At 37.7% G+C, this 25017-nt stretch overlaps 2 protein-coding genes and 1 non-coding gene across 4 annotated transcripts in view; 2 read left to right on the top strand and 1 right to left on the bottom strand.

Annotated features, from left to right (window-relative positions):
* The first annotated feature begins 1226 nt into the window (after positions 1-1226).
* On the top strand, positions 1227-22888 carry HORMAD1 (HORMA domain containing 1). Of its 2 annotated transcripts, XM_030824626.1 has the most exons (14): positions 1227-1259; positions 3446-3590; positions 6028-6091; positions 6589-6625; positions 8871-8891; positions 9153-9179; positions 11763-11830; positions 12319-12470; positions 14067-14323; positions 16576-16642; positions 16726-16802; positions 17523-17606; positions 20724-20795; positions 22808-22888. In XM_030824626.1, exons 1-14 carry the CDS (start codon positions 1227-1229, stop codon positions 22886-22888), a joined length of 1185 nt encoding a protein of 394 aa, XP_030680486.1. The 2 variants fall into 2 exon arrangements, with proteins under 2 accessions (XP_030680486.1, XP_030680487.1); XM_030824627.1 differs by lacking the exon at positions 8871-8891.
* Positions 18941-19047, bottom strand: LOC115837694. Its single transcript, XR_004032754.1, has one exon. It is a non-coding gene; the product is annotated as a U6 spliceosomal RNA (small nuclear RNA).
* A 1454-nt stretch (positions 22889-24342) lies between the features above and the next one.
* Positions 24343-25017, top strand: part of GOLPH3L (golgi phosphoprotein 3 like) — a 55231-nt gene continuing 54556 nt past the window's right edge. The window contains exon 1 of the mRNA XM_003259186.3: positions 24343-24547. The gene's annotated coding sequence lies outside the window, so the exon portion shown is untranslated. The remainder of the gene's footprint in view (positions 24548-25017) is intronic.

Raw genomic sequence — 25017 nt, forward strand, 5'->3', positions numbered from 1 at the left:
TGGGCGGCTGAGGCCGGAGGATCATTTGAGACCAGCCTGAGCAACATGGCGAAACCCCGTCTCTACTAAAAATATAAAAAAAATTAGCGGCCGGGTACGGTGCTTCACGCCTATAATCCCAACACTTTGGGGGCCGAGGCGGGCGGATCACAAAGTCAGGAGTTTCCTGGCCAACATGGTGAAACCCCGTGTCTACTAGAAAATTAGCTGGGCGTGGTGGCGCGCCTGGAGTCCCAGCTACTCAGAAGGTTGAGGCAGGAGAATCACTTGAACCCAGAGGCGGAGGTTGCAGTGAGCCGAGATTGTGCACACTCCAGCCTGGGCAACAGAGAAACACTGTCTCGGAAAAAAAAAAAAAAAAAAAGGTGGTGGGCACCTGTGGTCCCAGCTACTCGGGAGGCTGAGGCAGGAGAATCCCTTGAACCTGGGAGGCGGAGCTTGCAGTGAGCTGAGATCGCACCACTGCACTCCAGCCTGGCAACAGAGCGAGACTTCGTCTCTAAAAAATGAAAAATAAAAAGAAATAAAACTAAAAAAGTTTAGAGGGTTTGCCAGGCAGTTTTTCATTACTGAATACCTACCTGTACAATGTTGTCATTGTTTGAATACGTATAGGGAATAAAAGTAGGAAGGGTATGCCTTTTTAAAAAGTTCTCTGAAACAGTTTCTTTTTTTTTTTTTTTTTGAGACGGAGTCTCGCTCTGTCACCCAGGCTGGAGTGCAGTGGCGCAATCTCGGCTCACTGCAAGCTCCGCCTCCCGGGTTCACGCCATTCTCCTGCCTCAGCCTCTCCGAGTAGCTGGGACTACAGGCGCCCGCCACCACGCCCGGCTAACTTTTTTTTGTATTTTTAGTAGAGACGGGGTTTCACCGTGGTCTCGATCTCCTGACCTCGTGATCCGCCCGCCTCGGCCTCCCAAAGTGCTGGGATTACAAGCGTGAGCCACTGCGCCTGGCCAACAGTTTCTTAATAACCCATTTGTTTGAGACTTGCTAGTCAAATGGCTTCAAATCAGGACCCTACTCAAAATAGTTCTACTGCAGTATCAACCTCTACGTTTTTGAAGACTCTATTTTAATTAAAGAAATTCAAATTTATTCACATGAAATTGTTTTGAATTTTATATGTGGTAAACTGAAATGTTAGAGGAAAAAAATGAGCTCTAAGTTAAAGCTTGTATTTGTGTCACAAGGTTGAATTAAAGAAAATACTTTATCAGAAGAAGATGGCCACTGCCCAGTTGCAGAGGACTCCCATGGTATGATTTCTTGTGTTTTGGTATTTCTTAATACAGCTGCTTTTATTGTTTCTTGAAGTTTCAACTACTCTGTTGTTATATTTGGAAGTTAGGGCTCAAATATTTGAGGGTTTTATGATACCAGGAAACTGCATGTTTTAAGAAATGAAGATATTTGCTAAAGTATTTTGAATTAATTGAGAATTCTATTGGATGTTTGCTGCATTGCATTAAATTGCTCATTCACATTTAATTTACATTAGGTATTAATAAATACTGCTTTGTTGCTTTGATGAAATTGTTGTTCATAGCTTTCCACCTCCAGAACATGAATGTTCAATATATAAGCAGAATAAAAATAAATAAATAAGAAAATGAGGCCAGGAGCAGTGGCTCACGCCTGTAATCCCAGCTATGAAGGTGGCTGAGGCAGGAGAATCACTTGAACTCAGAAAGGGGAGGTTGCAGTGCGCTGAGATCACACCACTGCACTCCAGCCTGGGTAACAGTGAGACTCCATCTCAAAAAGAAAGAAAATGAATGTTTGTAACCCAGAGACAAATATGCATTTGCTATATTTGTATAGGATTTTGCATTACACTTAACCTCTGTTAAACCTGTTCAGTGACCAAAGAGAAAAATCAATGTAATCTATCCATGTGTTATGCATTTACAGACAGTTAATCTGCAAGGGGATTCTTAAGATTTTTAGGTACTTTTTGAGCTGAGGCTGAGGTGAGAGGATCGCTTGAGCGCAAGAGTTTGAGATGAGCCTGGGTAACATAGTGACATCTCATCTCTTTTTTTTTTTTTTTTTTTTTTTTGAGGAGTCTCGCTCTTTCACCCGGGCTGGAGTGCAGTGGCGTGATCTCGGCTCACTGCAGGCTCCGCCCTCCGGGGTTCACGCCATTCTCCTGCCTCAGCCTCCCGCGTAGCTGGGACTACAGGCGCCCGCCATCTCGCCCGGCTAATTTTTTGTATTTTTAATAGAGACGGGGTTTCACCGTGATAGCCTGGATGGTCTCGATTTCCTGACCTCGTGATCCGCCCGCCTCGGCCTCCCAAAGTGCTGGGATTACAGGCATGAGCCACCGCGGCCAGCCGAGATCTCATCTCTACAAAAAAAAAAAAAAATTAGCGAGGCATGGTGGTGCATGCCTGTAGTCTCAGCTACTTTAGAGGTTGTGTGAGGATATATGAAATGTCATATATGAAATGTCTAGAATAGGCAAATTTATAGGGACAGATAGGCTAATGGGTAGGATGTGGGATGGAATAAGGGACAGGGAGTGATTGCTAATTGGTATGGGTTTCCTTTTTGAGATGAAGAAAATGTTATGAAATTGATGGTGATTGTTGCGCACACACCTCTGTGAATAAACTAAAAACCACTAAACTGAAAAACACTTTATATGGGTGTCCCAAAAAGGTGTTTTTAAAATACCAGCCACTATTAACATTTGTTTTATTCATCCTCAAAATACTAGCATTTGATATATTTGAATATAATCTGAAGAATTATATAATTATTATATACTTTTTTTTTTGAGATGGAGTCTTGCTTTGTCACTCAGGCTGGAGTGCAGTGGTGCGATCTTGGCTCACAGCAACCTCTGCCTCCTGGGCTCAAGCAATTCCCTGCCTCAGCCTCCAGAGTGCTGGGATTACAAGAGTAGCTGAGATTACAGGCGCCTGCCACCACGCCCAGCTAATTTTTGTATTTTTAGTAGAGACAGGGTTTCACCATTTGGCCAGGCTGGTCTTGAACTCCTGACCTCGTGATCCACCCACCTCAGCCTCCCAAAGTGCTGGGATTACAGGCGTGAGCCACTGCACCTGGCCTATCCTTTTTTAATGAAATACTTTGTGCCCATCAACTTGCATCCAATGGAGGTTGTAGGCAGCTGTGATCGTGCCACTGCACTCCAGCCTGGGCAATAGAGTGAGACCCTGTCTCAATTTTTTAAAAAATAAAAAAAATTAAAAAGATTTTTAGATACTTTTTGCATATGTCCTTTAGGCTATTACCCTAGAAATATCCTCACATTTTACATGCCGCTCTGACTTTTGGGGGATTACTAACCAATATAGGGAGGAATTCTTGGGGTGAGTACTATGCTTATACAAAATTGGATCTATGTTAAGTCAAGAGTAACTTTATTTTTAATAAATTTAAATAAAATGTTCTACTTTCCCTTGAATTTTAGAGTGCACTGGTATTTCCCAATAAGATATCAACTGAACACCAGTCTTTGGTGTTAGTGAAGAGGCTTCTAGCAGTTTCAGTATCCTGTATCACGTATTTGAGAGGAATATTCCCAGAATGCGCTTATGGAACAAGATATCTAGATGGTAATACAATATTTATTTTAAAGCTTTCTTTTAAAATGGTATTTTTATTTTTGCTTGCTCTAAAACTATAATTTTTGACTTAGAAATTTTATTTTAATAGAAACTTTATTAATACAATTCACATACCTGACAGTTCACTTGTTTACAGTGTACATTTCAATGATTTTTTTTTTTTTTTTTTGGGATGGGGTCTTGCACTGTCACCCAGGCTGGAGTGCAGTGGCGCCATCTCGGCTCACTGCAAGCTCCGCCTCCTGGGTTCACGCCATTCTCCTGCCTCAGCCTCCCGAGTAGCTGGGACTACAGGTGCCCACCACCACGCCCGGCTAATTTTCTGTATTTTTAGTAGAGACGGGGTTTCACCGAGTTAGCCAGGATGGTCTCGATCTCCTCACCTTGTGATCCGCCTGCCTCGGCCTCCCAAAGTGCTGGGATTACAGGTGTGAGCCACCGTGCCCGGCCCATTTCAATGATTTTTAATAAATTAACAGATTTGTACAACCATCACCACAGTCAATTTTAGAACATTTCTTCATCCCAAAAAGAAACTCCATACCCATTAAGCCACTATGCACTTCCCCTCAACCTTCCCAGTCCTAGGCAATCACCAATCTACTTTCTGTCTGTACAGATTTACTTATTCTGGACATTTCATATAAATGAAATAATATAAAATGTGGTCCTGGCCGGGTGCAGTGGCTCACGCCTGTAATCCCAGCACTTTGGGAGGCCGAGGCAGGCGGATCATAAAGTCAAGAGATGCAGACCATCCTGGCCAACATGGTGAAACCCCGTCTCTACTAAAAATACAAAAATTAGCCGGGCATGGTGGTGCATGCCTGTAGTCCCAGCTACTTGGGAGCCTGAGCAGGAGAATCGCTTGAACCCGGGAGGCAGAGGTTGCAGTGAGCCGAGACTGTGCCACTGCACTCCAGCCTGGCAACAGAGCAAGACTCCGTCTCAAAAAAAAAAAAAAGTGGTCCTTTGTGACTGGCTTTCACTTAGCATGTTTTCAAGGTTCCTCCACATTATAGCATGGATAAGTGCTTCATCCCTTCTTGTTGCTGAATAATGTTCTATTGTATGGCTGTACCACATTTTATTTATCCCTTTATCAGTTGATGAACATTTGGGTTCTCTTTTTGGCTATTATGAATAATGCGGCATTGATGTACAAGTTTTTGTTTGGATACCTAAATGGTTTTAAAATATATACATATATATATATTCAATACCTTTAGAAGCACTTAATCATAAAATTTTTCCTCAGTTTCTCAAGTATAATTTTACCTGAAATTATGCTTATAATGATGAAAGAAATCAATAGAAAACATACAGTAGTAGTGTATGTTCTTGTGCTATTTTAAAGAAGTAAAAATAATACAGCCAGGGCCAAGTGTGGAAGCTCATGTCTGTAATCCCAGCACTTTGGGAGGCTGAGGCAGGAGGATCACTTGAGGCCAGGAGTTCAAGACCAGCCTGGTCAACATAAGGAGACTCCATCTCTATTTTTCAAATTAAAATAATAATAATAATACAGCCAGTTTATACTACAATAATAACTTATTTCTTAGTACATTATACATGCATAATATTGTACACCAGTTATGTGCTGGGCAATATGGTAAGCACTATGTTATGTATGATGTCTTGTTAATTCATGTGACAGTCCTACAAATACCTGTTTTTCAATTAAGGAACCTGAGGATATGAGATACTCTCAGTCTTTTCCACTGTGTTACACGTTGCTTCTTTGCAGGCCTCTTTGTTTTTAATAGCCAGTTAACTTCTTGGCCTTTACAAGTATTTTACTGGGATAAGATTCTAAGATTCTTGTATAACAATGGCATGAAAGCAACATATCTAATTTTATGGATTCTATAATTTTTTTACGAAATATTTTTTTACCCATCAACTTGCATCCTAATTATTATGATGGCATCTTACAATAAATATTAAAAGACTACTTTCATATAACCTTTCTTCCTTTAATTACATTAATAATATTAATTATTGCTATTAATAATTTACCTGTGCTGGGCAAGGTGGCTCACGCCTGTAATCCCAGCGCTTTAGGAGGTTGAGGCAGGCGGGTCACCTGAGGTCAGGAGTTTGAGACTAGCCTGGCCAACATGAGGAAACCCTGTCTCTACCAAAAAATACAAAAATTAGCCGGTCATGGTGGCGCACCTGAAGTCTCAGCTACTGGGGAGGCTGAGGTGGGGAGAATGGCTTGAACTCAGAAGGCAGAAGTTCCAGTGAGCCAAGATCATGTCACTGCACTCCATCCTGGGTGACAGAGACCCTGTCTCAAAATAATAATAATTATAATAATAATTTACCTGTAATACACAGCTGAAGAAAATAAACTTCATTTAAAATTTCTAGTTGTTTACTTTTCTTAAGTAACTCTATATTTCATCATTTTTGTGTTTAGATCTTTGTGTCAAAATACTGAGAGAAGATAAAAATTGCCCAGGATCTACACAGTTAGTGAAATGGCAAGTAAAAGAATACCTAAAGAGAGAAAATTATTTTTTTCTCATTTTACTTTTTTTTGTACCTTGGATACCTTTTGGTGTTTAACCAAATTTTAGTGAATCACCCTTTAATGCTAGATAGCATTTTTGTAGGTCATTAAATTTTCCACTGAAGTTTTCCTCTCCTTCCAGTCTGGATATTTGGAAAAATAAATTTTAAAAATAAATGTTCCTTTATTTTATGCCCCATGCAAGCAGGCTTTATTTATTTTATTATTGTTCCCCACAAATAGCTATCAGATATTTTGTATTTTCCCTTCCATCTCTATCATCATTTTACATTTCTGCCACATTGTTTTTTATGTTTTGTCTTGTTTTAAGCTAGTTAATAAGAAGGGAGCTTTAATAAGACATGTTTGTATTATTTAGTAATGAGATAATATGGAAATTTATGAAAATAACTATTTTCTGGAAATGCATTCAGTCTGAAAATGAATCCTTGATTTTTTTTTTTTTAGGATGCTAGGATGTTATGATGCTTTACAGAAAAAATATGTAAGTCTTGCAATCTCTTTATCCTTTTTTTCTATAGTTTAGGATCTACAAATATAACTGGAATTATCATGTAGTAAAACATTCATTTGAACTAACTTGAGTGTAGGTCAGTCTGAGTTACTGAAAAGCCTAAACATTTGAATATTTTAAAGACTAATCATCAACTCATTTAAAGCTAATGGAATTAATACTAAACAAATTTTTCCAAGCTAGTTTTTTTAACACTTATTTGTATTAATAACACATGTTAACTTATAAAAAAATTAATGAATTAAAGAGTCTTTTCAAATAGTTTATTCATTAGTTTCACATGCCTTCTACAAGCTTGTTTATACTAATAATTTAATAAATTATTTCCTTATTAGGGTTCAAAAATAAATTTCCACATAATCTAGGTTAAATTGTCACAAATTCTGAATTAGCAAAATTAAGAAGGTTTTAAGATGTATTGTAATCCTTTTTGCATACTTAGTGTAATTTAGTATCAACATGTATAATGAAGTCCAGCACTAGGCTAACTGTGAAGAAGATGAATTTTTTTTTTTTTTTTTTTTTTTTTGAGATGGAGTCTTGCTCTGTCACCCAGGCTGGAGTGCAGTGGCGCCATCTCAGCTCACTGTAAGCTCCACCTCCCGGGTTCACGCCATCCTCCTGCCTCAGCCCCAAGAAGATGAATTTTTATTCATGGTTCCTAACCTTCTCCATTAAGGCGTAGTAAATATTGGGCACGTGTTATGTGCTAGGCATCTCTTCTAGGTAGGAACTGGGTAAGCTAACAGTGATCAACAAAACAAAAAGGGTCCCTTGTATAGTAGGAAAACAAGTAGTTAATAAAACAAATCATATACTTTTCAATAATGTTAAATTGCCATTAAAATTTTTAGCAAAAGTATGTGGTAAATGGAAAGGTGAAGTAACTTTAGATGGGATGGTCATAGGAGCTTCTCTGAGGAAGTGACATTTAAGAGACCTGAATGAGAAGAAACCAGCCAGGCATTGATTTTAGGAGAGAATATTCCTGGCAGAGCAGCAAATGCAAAGAATTGGAAGGAAGTTTAGAGAGTTCCAGGAACAAAAAGAAGGCCAATATGACTGAGGGCAATGGTGCAGTGGGGGAGAATAACATGAGATGAGCCTGGGCAGATAAGCAGGGCCAGAGCACTCGGTGGATTTTATTTTAGGTGCAAAGAAAAGCCATTCAAAGGTTATACATAGAAATGTAATATTTGATTTACATTTAAAAATTGTTTTAAGCCAGGCATGGTGGCTCACGCCTGTAATCCTAGCACCTTGGGAGGCCAAGACAGGTGGATCACCTGAGGTTAGGAGTTTGAGACCAGCCTGGCCAACATGGTGAAACCTTGTCTCTACTAAAAATACAAAAATGAGCTAGGCATGGTGGCACACCTATAATCCCAGCTACTCAGGAGGCTGAGGCAGGAGAATCGCTTGAATCTGGGAGGTGGAGATTGCAGTAAGCTGAGATCATGCCACTGTACTCCAGCCTGAGTGACAGAGTGATACTCTGTCTTAAAAAAAAAAAAAATTGTTTTAAATCACTTCGCCCACAACTTAGAGAATATGCTGTAGAAGGAGAATAAGATTGGGAGTAAGGAGAATAGCACCTAAGCCATTAAGTACTGGTGAGAAATAATCGTTGCTTAGACCAGGATAGCAGAGAGAGGAGATTCAGGATAGATTTGGCAGTAGAACTGATTGGATTTGTTGATGGACTGGCTGTGTAACACAAGGAAAAGATCAGAATCAAGGATGACTCTTAGATTTTTGGCAGATCACTTGATTAAATTATTTTCTATGATTTTATTTTCCTATGGCCTCCAAAACTTCCTCCTTCTGTTAAATTCATAGGGCCCTGAACTCTGGTTTTTCTTTTTTCAAAATCAGTTCTCATTGTTTTCAGTATAACACATATATTGTGTTATTTCACAATATATATATTTTTTCCTTGTAACTGGCAGTAATGTCCTTTTTGCTTAAGTCAATGAAATAAAGTGCTGACATGAATTTCAATCACAGTGATTTTAGTAGCAATAGATATTTCAGGGGATAGGGAAGCATATCTAAGGTACTGCCTTATAGGCATTGATCTTATGCAGTCAAGATCTGCAATGATTATTTGTTGTTAGGAATACATGTTGAAATAGGACAAAGAATTCTTATGATTCTTAATGAAAAAGTATTTTATAGACTACAAGTAAGATTTTTGTTCTTTGTTGTATTTCAGCTAAGGATGGTTGTTCTAGCTGTAAGTATTTTTAAATTGTGTGTTCTTTTTTTAATACTGCCAAATTTGGCCTTGCTTAATTAAATGACACTAAAACTATCAATTGATTATGTCACATTATTCAAATAACTGATCTATTCAATGGAATGAAAAAGTAATATTTTGGGTGGTCATTTTTATTTGTTTGTTTTGCTGAGTTCACGTGAAGTTTAGTCTAAACATCTAATTTAGTTCTTGAATACTTAGCCTTAGATAACTCAGTTGTAAATTGTTTTTAAATAGGTATACACAAACCCTGAAGATCCTCAGGTAAGTGTGCTTGAGTTACTAAAGAAACATAATGCCTCTAATATCTAAAAATAACATGAAACATAATATAAGAATATCTTATGCTTTTAATTATGCTTTAATCAATATACTTTCATATATATTTTCACATTTGAGCTTCATAAAACTCTTCTGAGGTAAGGCAGGGCTTGGATTGTTACCTTTAAACAGATTAGCATGACAGAGATTATGTGACTAATCTTAGGCCACAAAGCTTACAAACTGTTAGAAATAACTTAAATCTCCTGACGTCTAATTCTTTACAGTATTTTTTATACTATATTTTAGAATTATGAAAGGTCTTGAGTTTTAGGAAAGTAAGAAAGTCATCCTTAAACTTCGAATATTCATCCCAATCCATTCGTAGCTACCTATTTATCTTACAATTAAAGGAGAGAAGGGAGAACATGAAAGGGAAAACCGGAAGATAAGAAACAAGGGGGAAAGATCTACTGAGTGCTTACTTTATATTAGGCTCTGTTCTTTGGGGCTTTATGTGCATTATCTCATTTATTCATCCCAACCTTCATGAGGTAACCACTATTAGCATCTCCACTTTACAGATTAGGAAATCTAAGTACAAGGGGTTTCTTGCCTAAGGTCATAGTGGCTGAAGTGGCAGAACCAGGTTTTTGAACCTAGGAAGGCCAGTTCACAATTTGGGTGTTTACCCATTATGCTATAGCTGTTACAATATAACGTTTCATTCAGTCAAGGAGAGGTAGATTTAAACTGGTGTTAAAAATAGATGTTTAAAAACATCACTATGTAAGCAATGAAATATAAAGAAAGCAATAAAAGTATTCACGCTCCAGGAGGGCTGAGAATGTGTCTTTTCTTTGATACTCACACCTGTAATTAATGCTTAATATGTGTCCATGCTGACAAAGCAGATCATTTGGGTAAAGGCTGTGAATTAATAGATTGTGTTCAGAAAACTAATTGTTCAGAAAATGTTCATTTATTTTCATATGTTTTATAATTGTGCATTTTTTCTATCAGTAAATTAGCAACCTTGTTGATACAATAATAATATTTAGTGAATGTTTACTGTATGTCAGGTACTTTATAAAGTACCCTGTATAAATTATCCCATTTGTGAATATTTATTCACAACTACCAATGAGATATGTACTGTCTTTAATCTCTTTTTTAGCTGGGGAAACTAAAACTTAAACTAAGGCTTAAGTGGCTTGCCTGTGGTTACAGTATGGCAAAGATTTAAGCCCTGTGTTAGCCACTCTGCTGAGGTATGTTGCCTCCCTTATCTGCCTGCTAAGGAGTTCCTTCCATGTGGTATAAATAATTGAAGGGGTGGCCTGCCCCTCCACACCTGTGGGTATTTCTAGTTGGGTGGGACGAGAGACTGAGAAAAGAAATAAGACACAGAGACAAAGTATAGAGAAACAATAGTAGGCCCAGGGGAACGACGCTCAGCATACCAAGGACCTGCACCGGCACAGGTCTTTGAGTTCCCTCAGTTTTTATTGATTATTATCTTCATTATTTTAGTAAAAAGGAATGTAGTAGGAGGGCAGGGTGATAATAAGGAGAAGGTCAGCAACAAACATGTGAGCAATAGAATCTATGTCATAATTAAGTTCAAGGGAAGGTACTATGACTGGACATACATGTAAGCCAGATTTATGTTTCTCTCCACCCAAACATCTCAGTGGAGTAAAGAGTAACAAGGCAGCATTGCTGCAAATATGTCTTGCCTCCCACCATAGAGCGGTTTTTCTCCTATCTCAGAATTGAACAAATGTACAGTCGAGTTTTATACCGAGACATTCAGTTCCCAGGGGCAGGCAGGAGACAGTGGCCTTCCTCTATCTCAACTGCAAGAGGCTTTCCTCTTTTACTAATCCATCTCAGCACAGACCCTTTATGGGTGGTGGGCTGGGGGACGGTCAGGTCTTTCTCATCCCACGAGGCCATATTTCAGACTATCACATGGGGAGAAACCTTGGACAATACCCCACTTTCAAGGGCAGAGGTCCCTGCAGCTTTCCACAGTGCATTGTGCCCCTGGTTTATTGAGACTAGAGAATGGCGATGACTTTTACCAAGTATACTGCTTGTAAACATTTTGTTAACAAGGCATGTCCTGCACAGCCCTAGATCCCTTAAACCTTAATTTCATATAACACATGTTTCTGTGAGCTCCAGATTGGATCAAAGTGGTTGGGTCAAAGTGGCTGGGGCGAAGCTACCAATTAACAACATCTCAGCAAAGCAATTATTTAAAGTACAGGTCTTTTTCAAAATGGAGTCTCTTATGTCTTCCCTTTCTACATAGACACAGTAACAGTCTGATCTCTCTTTCTTTTCCCTACAATAACATACATTACAATGAGTTGGGAAATAAATGTCTCTCCAAGACTGAAGCCCCAAACCCAAACCATGAAAACTGACTATGAGGAATCAAAAGCTTCAATGGATCAATAGGGATTAATATGGCAGAAAAAAGTATTGACTAAATGTTGAGTCATACAAAACAGAATATAGCTATTTAGCAGCTAGTACTGAATATCAGAAGCATAACTGCAATATTTTCTATTTAAGACAATTTCAGAATGTTACCAATTCAAATTCAAATACACCAATAATGGACCACTCATGGACTTCATAAGGTATTGTTCTAAAGTTTTCTTTTTGTATTACAGATTACCACTTATTCATATTAATGCTATATAGCTAAACTTCAGGATTCATTCTGAAACTGCGGGGACATCCCCAATTAATCATCAAGATGTGGCTATGCAAAATGGAGTGGTGGCTTGGAGTAACTTCAAGCCGGGATTCTGTGGCTAATAATAAGCAATTTTAATTGTGGAAAGAGAACTTAGGTGATTAGAAATATAGAAATATAATTTTAAAACATCATTTGCTTTCTTTAAACACTTCATATAAAATGCACTTAAGTAAAATTAAGTTATTATTTATAGCAATGATATTAATATTAAAATTTTATAATAGTGACATTAAAACACATGGTAACTTTCAAGTTGACAGCTTAATACTATAATAGAAATAACGATCTCAAATAGTTAAAATGTAAAGTTATGATATTAGAAGCAACAGGTTTTATAAAATAAATTAATATGTGATTCTCTTCTAGTAAAAACCAAAGCAATGAATCTAGCATGTCATCTACTGACACCAAGAAAGCAAGCATTCTCCTCATTCGCAAGATTTATATCCTAATGCAAAATCTGGGGCCTTTACCTAATGATGTTTGTTTGACCATGAAACTTTTTTACTACGATGAAGGTACTGTTTGCAATACATCCTGTTTCAGTTGGTACCTATGTTTTATCATTATTGAAACAATTGGTTTCCATTCCAAATATTTTTAGCATCTAAATTTTTTGAAATTATAAAATTTACACTTAATATCACCAAGAAAGAAAGATTTGCAAAATTAAGCTTTAAGATAGATACTTCTCTAGTGATAGGAACATATCCATGTGAAGTATAACCTCACTCAAATTTAACAATGAGTTAACAGTTTTCACTTATCAGATTGGTAAAACATGTTAATCCATTATTGATAAGGATGTGGGGAAACAGGAACTTTTTTTTTTGTTTTTTTGTTTTTTTGAGACGGAGTCTCGCTCTGTCACCCAGGCTGGAGTGCAGTGGCGCAATCTCGGCTCACTGCAAGCTCCGCCTCCCGGGTTCACGCCATTCTCCTGCCTCAGCCTCTCCGAGTAGCTGGGACAACAGGCGCCCGCCACCACGACAGAGTCTTGCTCTGTCTCCCAGGCTGTGGAGTTCAGTGGCACAATCTTGGCTCACTGCAGCCTCCACCTCCTCGGGTCAAGCGATTCTCCTGCCTCAGCCTCCTGAGTAGCTGGGACTACAGGCGCTCGCCACCATGTCTGGCTAATTTTTGTATTTTTAGTACAGACGGGGTTTCACGGTGTTGGCCAGGCTAGTCTTGAACTCCTGATCTCAAGTGATTCACCCGCCTTGGCCTCCCAAAGTACTGGGATAACAGGCGTGAGCCACCGCACCCGGCCGAGCAGGCACTTTTATACACTCGAGGGACTGTATACAGGTGCAACATTTTTAGAGGACAATTTGGCAGTATCAAAATTTTAAATGCACATTATCTTTAATCCAGAAATTCTATAGTGAGAAAAATATATTGAAAATATAATTGTGCAAATACGCAAAGTTATATAAGGATTTTGATTATAGCATTGGCTAAAATAGGAACAAACTGGAAACAACTTGAGTGTCCTTCATTGGGGACTGAGTAAATAAATTATGGTCCATCTGCATAATAGAATACTACACAAGCCGTTAAAAAGAAGGTGCTGATAAATTACGTTATCCAAGATATATTATTAAGTTAAAACCAGCTAGATATGGAACGGTATGCGCTCATTTGTGTTTTTTAAGGAATTTTATATATATTTCCTAAAACCTATGTAAATATGAAATATCTTTTATTATATGCATGTCTTCTAGAAGAACATAAAGCAACAAAAATGACAACTAACATTTATTGAGTATTTACTATGTGCCAGTTCTGTTCTCAACATTTTACAACACTTTATTTTATTCCCACAATGACCCTATGAAGTAGGTACTATTATTTTCACCATTTGACAGATGAGAAAATCAAATCAGGGATGATGAATAATTTACTCAAGGTCACAGACAGTCAAGTGAAGAAAACAAAGCTTACCTTTAGGGAATAAAATGGGGACTTGGACATAGTAGGAGAGTAATTCTTATGTTTTACCTTATGCCCTTATATACTATTTGAAATACCTGCAATCTGCATGTGTTTTTATAATAATAATAATATTTTCTTTAATTTCATGAACAGCACAGTTTACACTTACTTTTTTGCAGTTACACCCCCAGATTACCAGCCTCCCGGTTTTAAGGATGGTGATTGTGAAGGAGTTATATTTGAAGGGGAGCCTATGTATTTAAATGTGGGAGAAGTCTCAACACCTTTTCACATCTTCAAAGTAAAAGTGACCACTGAGAGAGAACGAATGGAAAATATTGATTCAACTATACTATCACCAAAACAAATAAAAACACCATTTCAAAAAATCCTGAGGGACAAAGATGTAGAAGATGAACAGGAGCATTATACAAGTGTAAGTGTAATTCAAGAGTTATAAAGAACAATAATAACAAATGTTTGACTCAATTCTGAAGATTTTTCATAGCTCCCATTAACATTTGTGTAAATTCTGTATTATAATCATAAACTCAAGGTTGAAACGGAGCTTAAAGTCTAGGCCTATGGTTTTAAAACTTTTTACTTAGCCCAAACAACACTGTACTAGAACTTAAAAGCACAACTATTCTGGTTGAAGCAGGGAACGTTCCTGGAGGCTCTGCCACTCCCTATGTCACTTACCTTCATAGTGGACTCTGAGGAAACCCCTAGGACTCTAGGGCATAATTTGAAAAGCATTGCACTAGTCTAACTCCCGGCTAATGATGGAATCTTTTCTACAGCATCCCTAAGTGTTCAGGTAGCCTGTGCTTGAATTTCTCTAGGGCCTGGAAAGTCACTGCTCTGAAGCAGCCTGGAAGTTCCTGGAAGTCAGGAAAAGTGTCTCACTCAACTTTTTAATCATCCTGTGCCTAGCACTTGGATTTCTAGTTAGTGCGTCCTAAGTATTAGTCGAGTGAATGGATGAATAGAAGTATAAAAGAGTTTTTTTGTTGCCTCACTTCCAGCAAATGTGAAAGTCATTATTGCTTTAATCTTTCAAGCATTAACATTATATTCTTTAATCTCACCTCTCTTGTATTCTCTGTCTCAATTTATTCTAAATTATGACTACAGTACTTATGTACAGAGATTCACTATTCTGATTAGGCTGTCTGACCACATCTTTACACATGGAAAATTCAATCAATTTTCAACCAATTCAGTCAAAGAAAAAAACTTTTTTCTAAGACCTAAATCCCAGTCTTGCTTTATAACAAATATGGCTGAGGTGTCTGTAGCATTCTTTAAAATATTTAAATCTCTTTCACATGTATCACAAAGGGAACAATAATTGTAATGTAGACATTAAGCCTGTTGCAATTTCTACCATAACACGACTGAGCTTATCCTTCAATAACTCTCTGAAGAGTTTTTATTACTTATATATATATATATAAGGATATATATATATATATATATGTATATATGGTTTTTTTTGGTTTTTTTTTGAGACAGAGTTTCGCTCTTGTTGCCCAGGCTGGAATGCAATGGCACGATCTCAGCTCACAGCAACCTCCTCCTCCCGGGTTCAAGCGATTCTCCTGCCTCAGCTTCCCAAGTAGCTGGGATTACAGGCATGTGCCACCATGCCTGACTAATTTTGTATTTTTAGTAGAGACAGGGTTTATCCATGTTGGTCAGGCTAGTCTCGAACTCTTGACCTCAGGTGATCCGCCCACCTCTGCCTCCCAAAGTGCTGGGATTACAGGCATGAGCCACCACGCCTGGCCGAAAGTTGTATATTTTTATCATTTGTCCTTAAAGCAACCCTGCAAAATAAAGAAAAATAGTATTTTATACTTTATTTGGATTAATAAATTGCCTTTTGATAGTAATTCTAGGAGCACTTGTATTTCTAGCAAGCATAAGGTAGTTGTAGGTTTTTGGGGTTTTCTGGTTTGTTTGTTTTGTTTTGTTTTGTTTTTTGAGACAGAGTCTTGCTCTGTTGCCCAGGCTGGAGTGCAGTGGCAGATCTTGGTTCACTGCAACCTCTAGCCTCCTGGGTTCAAGGTATTCTTCTGCCTCAGCCTCCTGAGTAGCTGGGATTACAAGCGTGTGCCACCACACCGGGCTAATTTTTGTATTTTTGGTAGAGACGGGATTTCACCATGTTAGCCAGGCTGGTCTCCATCTCCTGACCCCAAGTGATCTGCCCACCTCAGCCTCCCAAAGCGCTGGGATTACAGGCGTAAGCCATTGCGCCGGGCCTGGGTTTTTTCGTTTGTTTCTTTTTTAGTCAGGGTCTTGTTCTGTCTCCCAGGCTGGAGCGCAGTGGGATGATTATGGCTACTGCAGCCTCAAACTTCTGGGCTCAAGCGATCCTCTCACCTCAGCCTCAGGTGACAGAAACATGCCACCACACCTGGCTAATTTTTAAAATTTTTTCATAGAGACGAGGTCTCATCATATTGTCCAGGCTAATCTGTAACTACTAGTCTTAAGCAATCTTCCCTCCATGGCCTTCAAAAGTGCTAGGAATACAAGCATGAGCCACCATGCCCGGCCAGTAGTTTTATATTCTATTTAGCCTTCACATGAAACAAATTTGTCCATAAATGCTTTCTGCTCAGTTGTTTTACTTCCTTCTTGAAATGTGTCAATTTTTTTCTTCACATAATTATGTAGGATGATTTGGACATTGAAACTAAAATGGAAGAACAGGAAAAAAACCCTGCATCTTCTGAACTTGGCGGTAAGAAGTTAATGAAAATGTACATTAACTCACTTCCAACTCAATTTTATACCCGTGTAACTTTTTTTTTCTTTTTTTTACAGAACCAAGTTTAGTTTGTGAGGAAGATGAAATTATGAGGTCTAAAGAAAGTCCAGATCTTTCCATTTCTCATTCTCGGGTATAAACTTGATAGTCCCATCTCACTTTTGTTTTGTTCACAGGACAGTTGCTTATATGCTATTTTTTTATTTTTCAGATTTTCTTATTCCAGGTCTTTTAGAATAAAATTCAATTTTTAGAATGCTTGTTATTAACTAAATCTGGAAATTATATGTTGGTGAATTTTGAGTATATTACTGGTGGATTTCTTTAGTAATAAACCTAAATACTATTGGTAGAATCTGAGAATTTCAGAGCTAGATAGAATCTTATGCAGTTATTTATGCTGCCCTGCTTTGTATTTATAAGTGGAATATATAATACATTTGTGTTGCCTTGGAGAATACATGTTTTATTTTGCTTTTCAAATATAGTAAAATCCTGAAATAAGAGATTTAGGTAATATGACCTTGGAAATAATGTGATTGATGATTGATTGTCTTCCCCTGCCCAGCCCATTTCTCAAATAAATAGACTAAATTTCTTGTCTTCTGGAAGGGTGGTGCCTGGTAATCATTTGGCACTTTCTCAGTTCAGTGGTTGGCCAATTATGTAAAGTATCAGTTTCACTATCTTTACTTTTGTGCTTTTTGTACAGTATGAACCAACTCAGAATTATTGGTTTTAACTTGACAAGACCCTAAATTTTATGTGGTTAAATTTTTGGACCCCATTTATTGTGTTATGAAAAGGTTTTATTATACTAAGTTATATTTTTTGTAATTATTTTCTTTTTTAGGTTGAGCAGTTAGTCAATAAAACATCTGAACTTGATATGTCTGAAAGCAAAACAAGAAGTGGAAAAGTCTTTCAGAATAAAATGGTAAATATCTCTTTAGGTTTGTTTTCCGTTGTAACCTTGTAAATCTCCCCCATATGTGAGTTTAATATTTCATTTATTAGACCAATATTTACTAAGTACCTATTATGTGTCAGGTACTTTACTAGGTGCTTAGGATATAACCTGAATAACACATACTTCTTGGTCTTAGCTAAAGTTTAGTAACTGGAAATAAACAAGCAATTATATAGAGCCATTATAGAAGTCTGAATAGGCTACACAGGCACAAAGAAAGGAATGGTTAATTTTACTGAAGGTATATTAAAGAGAGGGATCCAGGAAAGGTTTTGGGAAGAACTGATACTATCATCCAGACTCCCAGAGAAATTTCCTAGAATGCCAGAATGTTCCCATGCTTGATCTTTTTTTTCTTTTTAAATTTCATTTAATTTAAGTTCCAAGATACATGTGCAGGACGTGCAGGTTTGTTACATAGGTAAACATGTGCCATAGTGATTTGCTGCACCTATCAATCTATTACCTAGGTATTAAGCCCCACATGCATTAGCTATTTATCCTAATGCTCTCCCTCCCTCCAACTCCCTGACAGGCCCCAGTGCGTATTGTTCCCCTCTTTGTGTCCATGTGTTCTCATTGTTTAGCTACCACTTATAAGCGAGAACATGTGGTGTTTGGTTTTCTGTTCCTGTGTTAGTTTGCTGAGGATAATGGCTTCCAGCTCCATCCATGTCCCTGCAAAGGACATGATTTCATTTCTTTTTATGGCTGCATATTTTCTTTATCCAGTCTATCACTGATGGGCATGTGGGTTGATTCTGTCTTTGCTATTGTGAATAGTGGTGCAGTGAACATACGGGTGCATGTATCTTTGTAATAGAATGATTTATATTCCTCTGGGTATATACCTAGTAATGGGATTACTGGGTGAAATGGTATTTCTGGTTCTAGGTCTTTGAAGAATCACCACACTGTCTTCCACAATGGTTGAACTAATTTACATTCCAACCAACAGTGTAAAAGTGTTCCTATTTCTCCATCGCCTCACCAGCATCTGTTGTTTCTTAACTTTTAATAATCACCATTCTGACTGGCATGAGATGGTATCTCATTGTGGTTTTGATTTGCATTTCTCTAATGATCAGTGATGTTGAGTGTTTTTCATATGTTTGTTGGCCACATAAATGTCTTCTTTTGAGAAGTGTCTGTTCATGTCCTTTACCCACTTTTTAATGGGGTTGTTTGTTTTTTTCTTGTAAATTTGTGTAAGTTCCTTATAGATTCTGGATATTAGACCTTTGTCAGATGGATAGATTGCAGAAATTTTCTCCCATTCTGTAAGTTCTCTTCTCACTCTGAAAAATATGGAATGCTTCATGAATTTGCATGTCATCCTTGTGCAAGGGACATGCTAATCTTCTCTATATCGTTCTAATTTTAGTATATGTGCTGCTGAAGTGAGCACCATGCTCAATCTTATAAATTGAGTATCTTGTTAATAAGACATTACAAATTAATCTTTTGTATATATCTTGTATAAAACGAATCTCATATTCCTAAGGGAAAAAAATCACTGCTTTATTTTAGCTTTTGGTATGAATTATACTACATCAAAATTCATATTTGATTTTAGACCTTTAAGTTACTCTCAAAGGTTCATTGGGGTGAAGAAAAAGCATTCTGTAAAATACATAAAATATCCAAAGTTTAGGAAATAAATAGCTCACTCTGTTAGTGGTGTGCTGGAACATTTCTTCCCAACTCCTCACTCAGAAATATCATGTTGGTAGCTTAAATTGGACATGTTGGTAGTATTCACAGCACAGAAATCAGCAAATGCCTCAAGGTTTGTTTCTCTCCTAGAGCTGGTTATTAAACATTTATCAGAACACTACTTATTATAGTGCCATTTTTAAGTGTCTTCCCCCACCCCTATTCTCAATGGGAAGTTAGAACTGGCAGAAGGCAGCATTCAGATGAGTATCTCATGAAAGCAAGAGATAAAGGAATGTCAAGATTTACTACTTCTAGAAGCAAAATGTTCATCCTAGCCAGTTTATATGTAGGATGAATAACCTTTACTAGGATATAGGGATAGAGACCAGCATTTTAAAAATTATTAAGCAAGATCTCCTTGTAATGTAACATTAAGATGCTTTGGGGACATAAATTTATTTCTGAAATTGCACATGTTTTTGGATATGAACTCTGAGCCAGCGTACTCCTGATTTTGAGAATTATTACTGAATTATGGTTAGAAAAGGGCAAGAAATGAAAATATTCATTATTATATATACTAAGGAATTATCATTGGAAAGCTCATTTCAAGCATCAGAAAAGAAGTATGTCCTTTTAGAGAATAGTTATATGACACCTAATCATTAGTCATTTTCCAATATTCATTTTAATAACTATATATACAGTATTATTCACAATAGCCAAAAGATGGGAAAAACCTAAATATACATCAACAGATGAATGGATAAAAAAATGTGGTATATTCATACATTTGAATATCAGCCATAAAAATAATGAAGTGCCAATACATGCTACAACTTAGGTGAATCTTGAAAACATGCTAATTAAAGGAAGTTACTCACAAAAGTCCACAATTGTATTATTCCATTCATTTGAAAGTCAGAACTGGGAAAGTTATTGAGACAGTCTTAAGGCTGGTGGGAGGATGGCAGAATAAGAGAGTGATAGCTAAGGTATATGGGATTTGTTTTTGGGGTGATGAAAGTGATCTAAAATTGATTGTAGTGATGGTTGTACAACTCTGTGAATGTACTGAAAATCATTGAATTGTACACTTATAAATGGGTGAATCATATAGTATCTAAACTATATCTCAATAAAGCTGTTTTTTAAAAAAATTGTATATCCAGCGGGGCACTGTAGCTCATTCCTGTAATCCCAACACTTTGGCAGGCTGAGGCAGGAGGATCGCTTGAGGCCAGAAGTTTCAGGCTGCAGTGAGCCATGATGGTGCCACTGCATTCCAGCCTGGGTGACAGAGGGAGACCCTGTCCCTAAAAAGTAAATAAATAAATATTGCATATCGTTGCATAAGATTGAAAAATCAAGTGGTGGCTGTTGTTTGAGAAATAACCAATTAGTAATTATTCTGTCTTTGTGGAGGCAAATGGAAATCAACCAGTAAAATCTTCCAAAGAAAATCGGAAGAGAAGTCAACAAGAATCTGGGAGAATAGTAAGTCTTATGGTAATGTATAGTTTGAATACAATGGCAAGGATCAGAATATCATTACTACAGATTAAATTTAAAATGATGAATGTGATGTCTTTCGATGTACCTGAGAGTTCTGATATTCAATTGTTTTTTTTTTTTTTTTTTTTTTTTTGAGACGGAGTCTCGCTCTGTCGCCCAGGCTGGAGTGCAGTGGCACAATCTCGGCTCACTGCAAGCTTCACCTCCCGGGTTCACGCCATTCTCCTGCCTCAGCCTCTCCGAGTAGCTGGGACTACAGGCGCCAGCCACCACGCCCGGCTAATTTTTTGTATTTTTAGTAGAGACGGGGTTTCACTGTGGTCTCGATCTCCTGACCTCGTGATCCGCCTGCCTCGTGATCCGCCTGCCTCAGCCTCCCAAAGTGCTGGGATTACAAGCGTGAGCCACCGCGCACAGCCCAAATTTTGTTTAAATGTATTTTGTTCTAAAAATCGAGGTGATTTTGAAATAAGATGCCCTATGTTGGTTTATTAGTTTTTTCCATGTAAACATCTCCTGTCTCATTCCATGAGTGATTTAAAGTAATTGGAGGAATTTATAATATATAAATTAAAAATCGGCTGGGCGCAGTGGCTCACGCCTGTAATCCCAGCACTTTGGGAGGCTGAGGCAGGTGGATCACGAGGTCAAGAGATCGAGACCATCCTGGCCAATATGGTGAAACCCTGTCTCTACCAAAAACACACACACACACACAAAAATAGCTGGGCGTGGTGGCGCATGCCTGTAGTCCCAGCTACTCGGGAGGGTGAGGCATGAGAATCGCTTGAACCCGGGAGGTGGAGGTTGCAGTGAGCCGAGATCACGCCACTGTAGTACAGCCTGGCGACAGACCAAGACTCCATCTCAAAAAAAAAAAAAAAAAAAAAAAAAAAAAATCAGTGCCAGGAAAAATATAAGAGAATATAGACGGAGAAAGTGACAGTACAAGAATACTAAGGCCATTTTGTTTATATAGAACTGAAATTGGGCCACAAATTTGATCTGAGCTTTCTAGAGACCAAAACTGAAGTAGAATGAGGATAATTTACTAAATACATGTGTTCCCTAAAAATATAGGGTCTCCTCCTAGTACCTCTGGAGAAAAAAATCTTTTCCTGACTTAAACCCTATAGTTGTTTCATATTTAGAACCTTATTTTACCAAATCAGATAATGTATTTGCCATTTCTGAGATAATTATTCATATTTTTCCAACTAGATATTTTAGTATTATTAGTAGGTTAGAATTAGACAACTGAAAACCTAAGACTATTTTTAAAACTCAAATGTTAACGACTCAAGAGTACAAAAGCAAGACATGATTTAAATCTTACATGATTCCAAAGTAGAATGTTTTTCTATTTGTAGTTCATTTTTAAATCTTTTTTCTCTTCTTATTGCTCTGAAATATTTGGCTATTTTGAGGACATAATGTTAAATCTATCTTCTCACTTCTACAGCAACCCTACTGAAGATTATACATTTTGCAAGTACATACTTTCAGCAGCCATTGGAAGATGTTAATAATAAATTTTACTCTACTTTTAAGAAACCCAGATATATAGGCCGGGCGCGGTGGCTCACGCTTGTAATCCCAGCACTTTGGGAGGCCGAGGAGGGCCGAGGAGGTCAGGAGATCGAGACCACGGTGAAACCGCGTCTCTACTAAAAATACAAAAAAATTAGCCGGGCGTGGTGGCGGGCGCCTGTAGTCCCAGCTACTCGGAGAGGCTGAGGCGGGAGAATGGCGTGAACCCGGGAGGCGGAGCTTGCAGTGAGCCGAGATCGCGCTGCTGCACTCCAGCCTGGGTGACAGAGCAAGACGACGTCTCAAAAAAAAAAAAAAAAAAGAAACCAGATATAGTTATGCTAGGTATACTGGGCATAAATTTTTTAAAAAAGAAGAGAAATCTCAGATACATGAAAAAGTCTACAATTAAAGACATTTAAACAGGAAAGTATCTATTCTTAGTAGTTGTTTTCTTTTGACAGGTCCTCCATCACTTTGATTCTTCTAGTCAAGAGTCAGTGCCAAAAAGGAGAAAGTTTAGTGAACCAAAGGAACATATATAAAAATTATTTTTGTTCTGCAGGCTTGCAGAGTTCTTCTCAACATTTAAACTGAAGGACCTATATTATATTTCCCTAACTCTGAAGATGTATATTTAGTTTAAAGCAGTTTGTACACTAAAATTAAGTTCTTGGCTGACTGTCATATTGTAGTCCTTAATCTTGAGATAAATCCAATAGAACTTTTGAGTAAAAGCAAAAGTACAAATGTCATAATTGATTCTGTAATAAGTAAAATTTCAAAATTGATTTTGTTCATTACCTACTTAATATTTCCTTTAAATATATACTAACTGTTAAGGCCCTCTAATGCCATTTTTCTAAACAGTAATGTTTACTTTGGTATTAAAATTTGGAATGGATTCACTTTTTACTTATGTTAAAATTATACCATTTAACTGGCTCTTTTGTCATTGTGCTGTTATTAAAACAATGTTCTTCAATATTTTGATATAATGTATTAACATTTTAATATATAATGTACAATTTAAAAATTGGTGCTTTACCTTTACTATACTTTATTACAGGACAAAAAGACTGATTTTTAAAGTATGGCATTTTTTGCAGCATAAATAAAATATTGTTCAGTATGTAGGCCCTTTCATCGCTTCTAGTTTTTATTTAAGTAGCAGGAAATATGGCTCCATTCATTTGAAAGGCTGGTAGGAGAATGGGGGGATAGGGAATACCAATTTTTAGATGATTTCGGTAGCTATTACTTTGCAAGAAGAGTTGAGCACACTTTCTAGAATTTTTGAGTGGTAGTATGAAAAATGCTGTGCTTTTAATGAGAAACCCGGGAGCTAGTTCCAGCCTTGCCTGCTTTATTTGCTGTAGAAAAAAGGAAGACTTAAAACTTGGTCTGTTTGCGTCTTGTAGTTTCAGCAGCTATATTCCAAAAATTTACACATCCGTGGGTTTGTCAGTAATAAGCGCTATAGGGAATGCTGAAGGTATGCGATGGCAGAAATTTATTCATCCTGTTTAAGGTAAACCATATAAACGCACACAAACTGAGCCAGATCTTGTTTTTCTGGAACAGTCAAGTCAAGGATAAACTGACTGTCAGAAACAACCAATGTAAAAATATTTATTTATTCTTAGCTATATTGCTTGGATCCCAACACATCTCACTTAATTGTCCCAGTATACGCTACTACAGCAACACACCTGCTACACTTTAATTGACCAACAGAAACCTTTCGAGATTGGCAGCCCATGTTAGCTCACTCAGCGCTTTGATTGGCTGGTATAATGGGGGTGGGGAGCGCAGCCCTCTTTCCTTTCTTCCACCAAGGTTCCTTCATTGGATTGACCAGCTGTCAGGTTGAAAGCAAACCTGCCTCCGTTTGGTGGTGTTTGTCTGGATCGCAACAGAATAGCTGGGGGAGAGCCTCCCCCTGTGAGCTCCGATTGGCGGGACTCAACCTTGGTGATTTCTGATTGGCCCAATGAAGAAACACCAAGGTAGGTTGCCTAGTGATCCTGAGGAAGCTGATGTGTTATTCCTTCTCTGCATCGAAGGATCAGGAAGTTTGTGCTCTCTGCGTGGCCAAGTTTTTCACCTACTAGGACGGGGGTGGGGTGGGGGGAACAGGTGTCCTTCTAAAATACAGCACAAGCTACAGCCTGCGTCCAGCCATAACCCAGGAGTAACATCAGGTAAGCAACGAGAAAATTACATTTCCTAACGTCCCTTCCCCCCACCAAAAAAAAACTCTACTTTTTAAAATTATTATTTTATGGGAGGAAAAAGTTTTTATTCATTTGGGCCATTTGTTTTCTTTCAAGTAGGATTTTTAACTAGTAAATGTCCAGAAGAAACTAATTTCTCAAAGAAACCGCCCCCCCCTGTCCCCCCCGCCCCTCGAAGGTTTAAAGTTTCTTGGATTGGTTTAGGAAATAGTCCCTATTCACAGTGTCAGATAGGTTTAGTGCCCTTAAGCATTTATTTCATGGTTCTCTTCCTCCTTCACTTTTCTTCCCACCTCCCGTACCAAATTATATTTGAAATATACCCTTGTACGAAAAACCTTTTGTAGCTCACTTCATTTGTATTTCTATTTTAAATGTTCACATGCACTTCTGAGTATTCATTTTAATCAGTATAAATTTATCGAGCAATTACAATG

This window comes from Nomascus leucogenys, chromosome 12 (assembly GCF_006542625.1).
Source record: "Nomascus leucogenys isolate Asia chromosome 12, Asia_NLE_v1, whole genome shotgun sequence".
Taxonomy (NCBI): Eukaryota; Metazoa; Chordata; class Mammalia; order Primates; family Hylobatidae; genus Nomascus; species Nomascus leucogenys.

Coding starts and splice junctions, on each gene's coding strand:
- HORMAD1 (XM_030824626.1), top strand. CDS start 1,227: ATGGCCACTGCCCAGTTGCAGAGGACTCCCATG. Junction 6,092..6,588: donor TCTACACAGTTAGTGAAATG/GCAAGTAAAAGA, acceptor TTTTTTTTTTAG/GATGCTAGGATGTTATGATG. Junction 17,607..20,723: donor AAGTCTTTCAGAATAAAATG/GTAAATATCTCT, acceptor GTCTTTGTGGAG/GCAAATGGAAATCAACCAGT.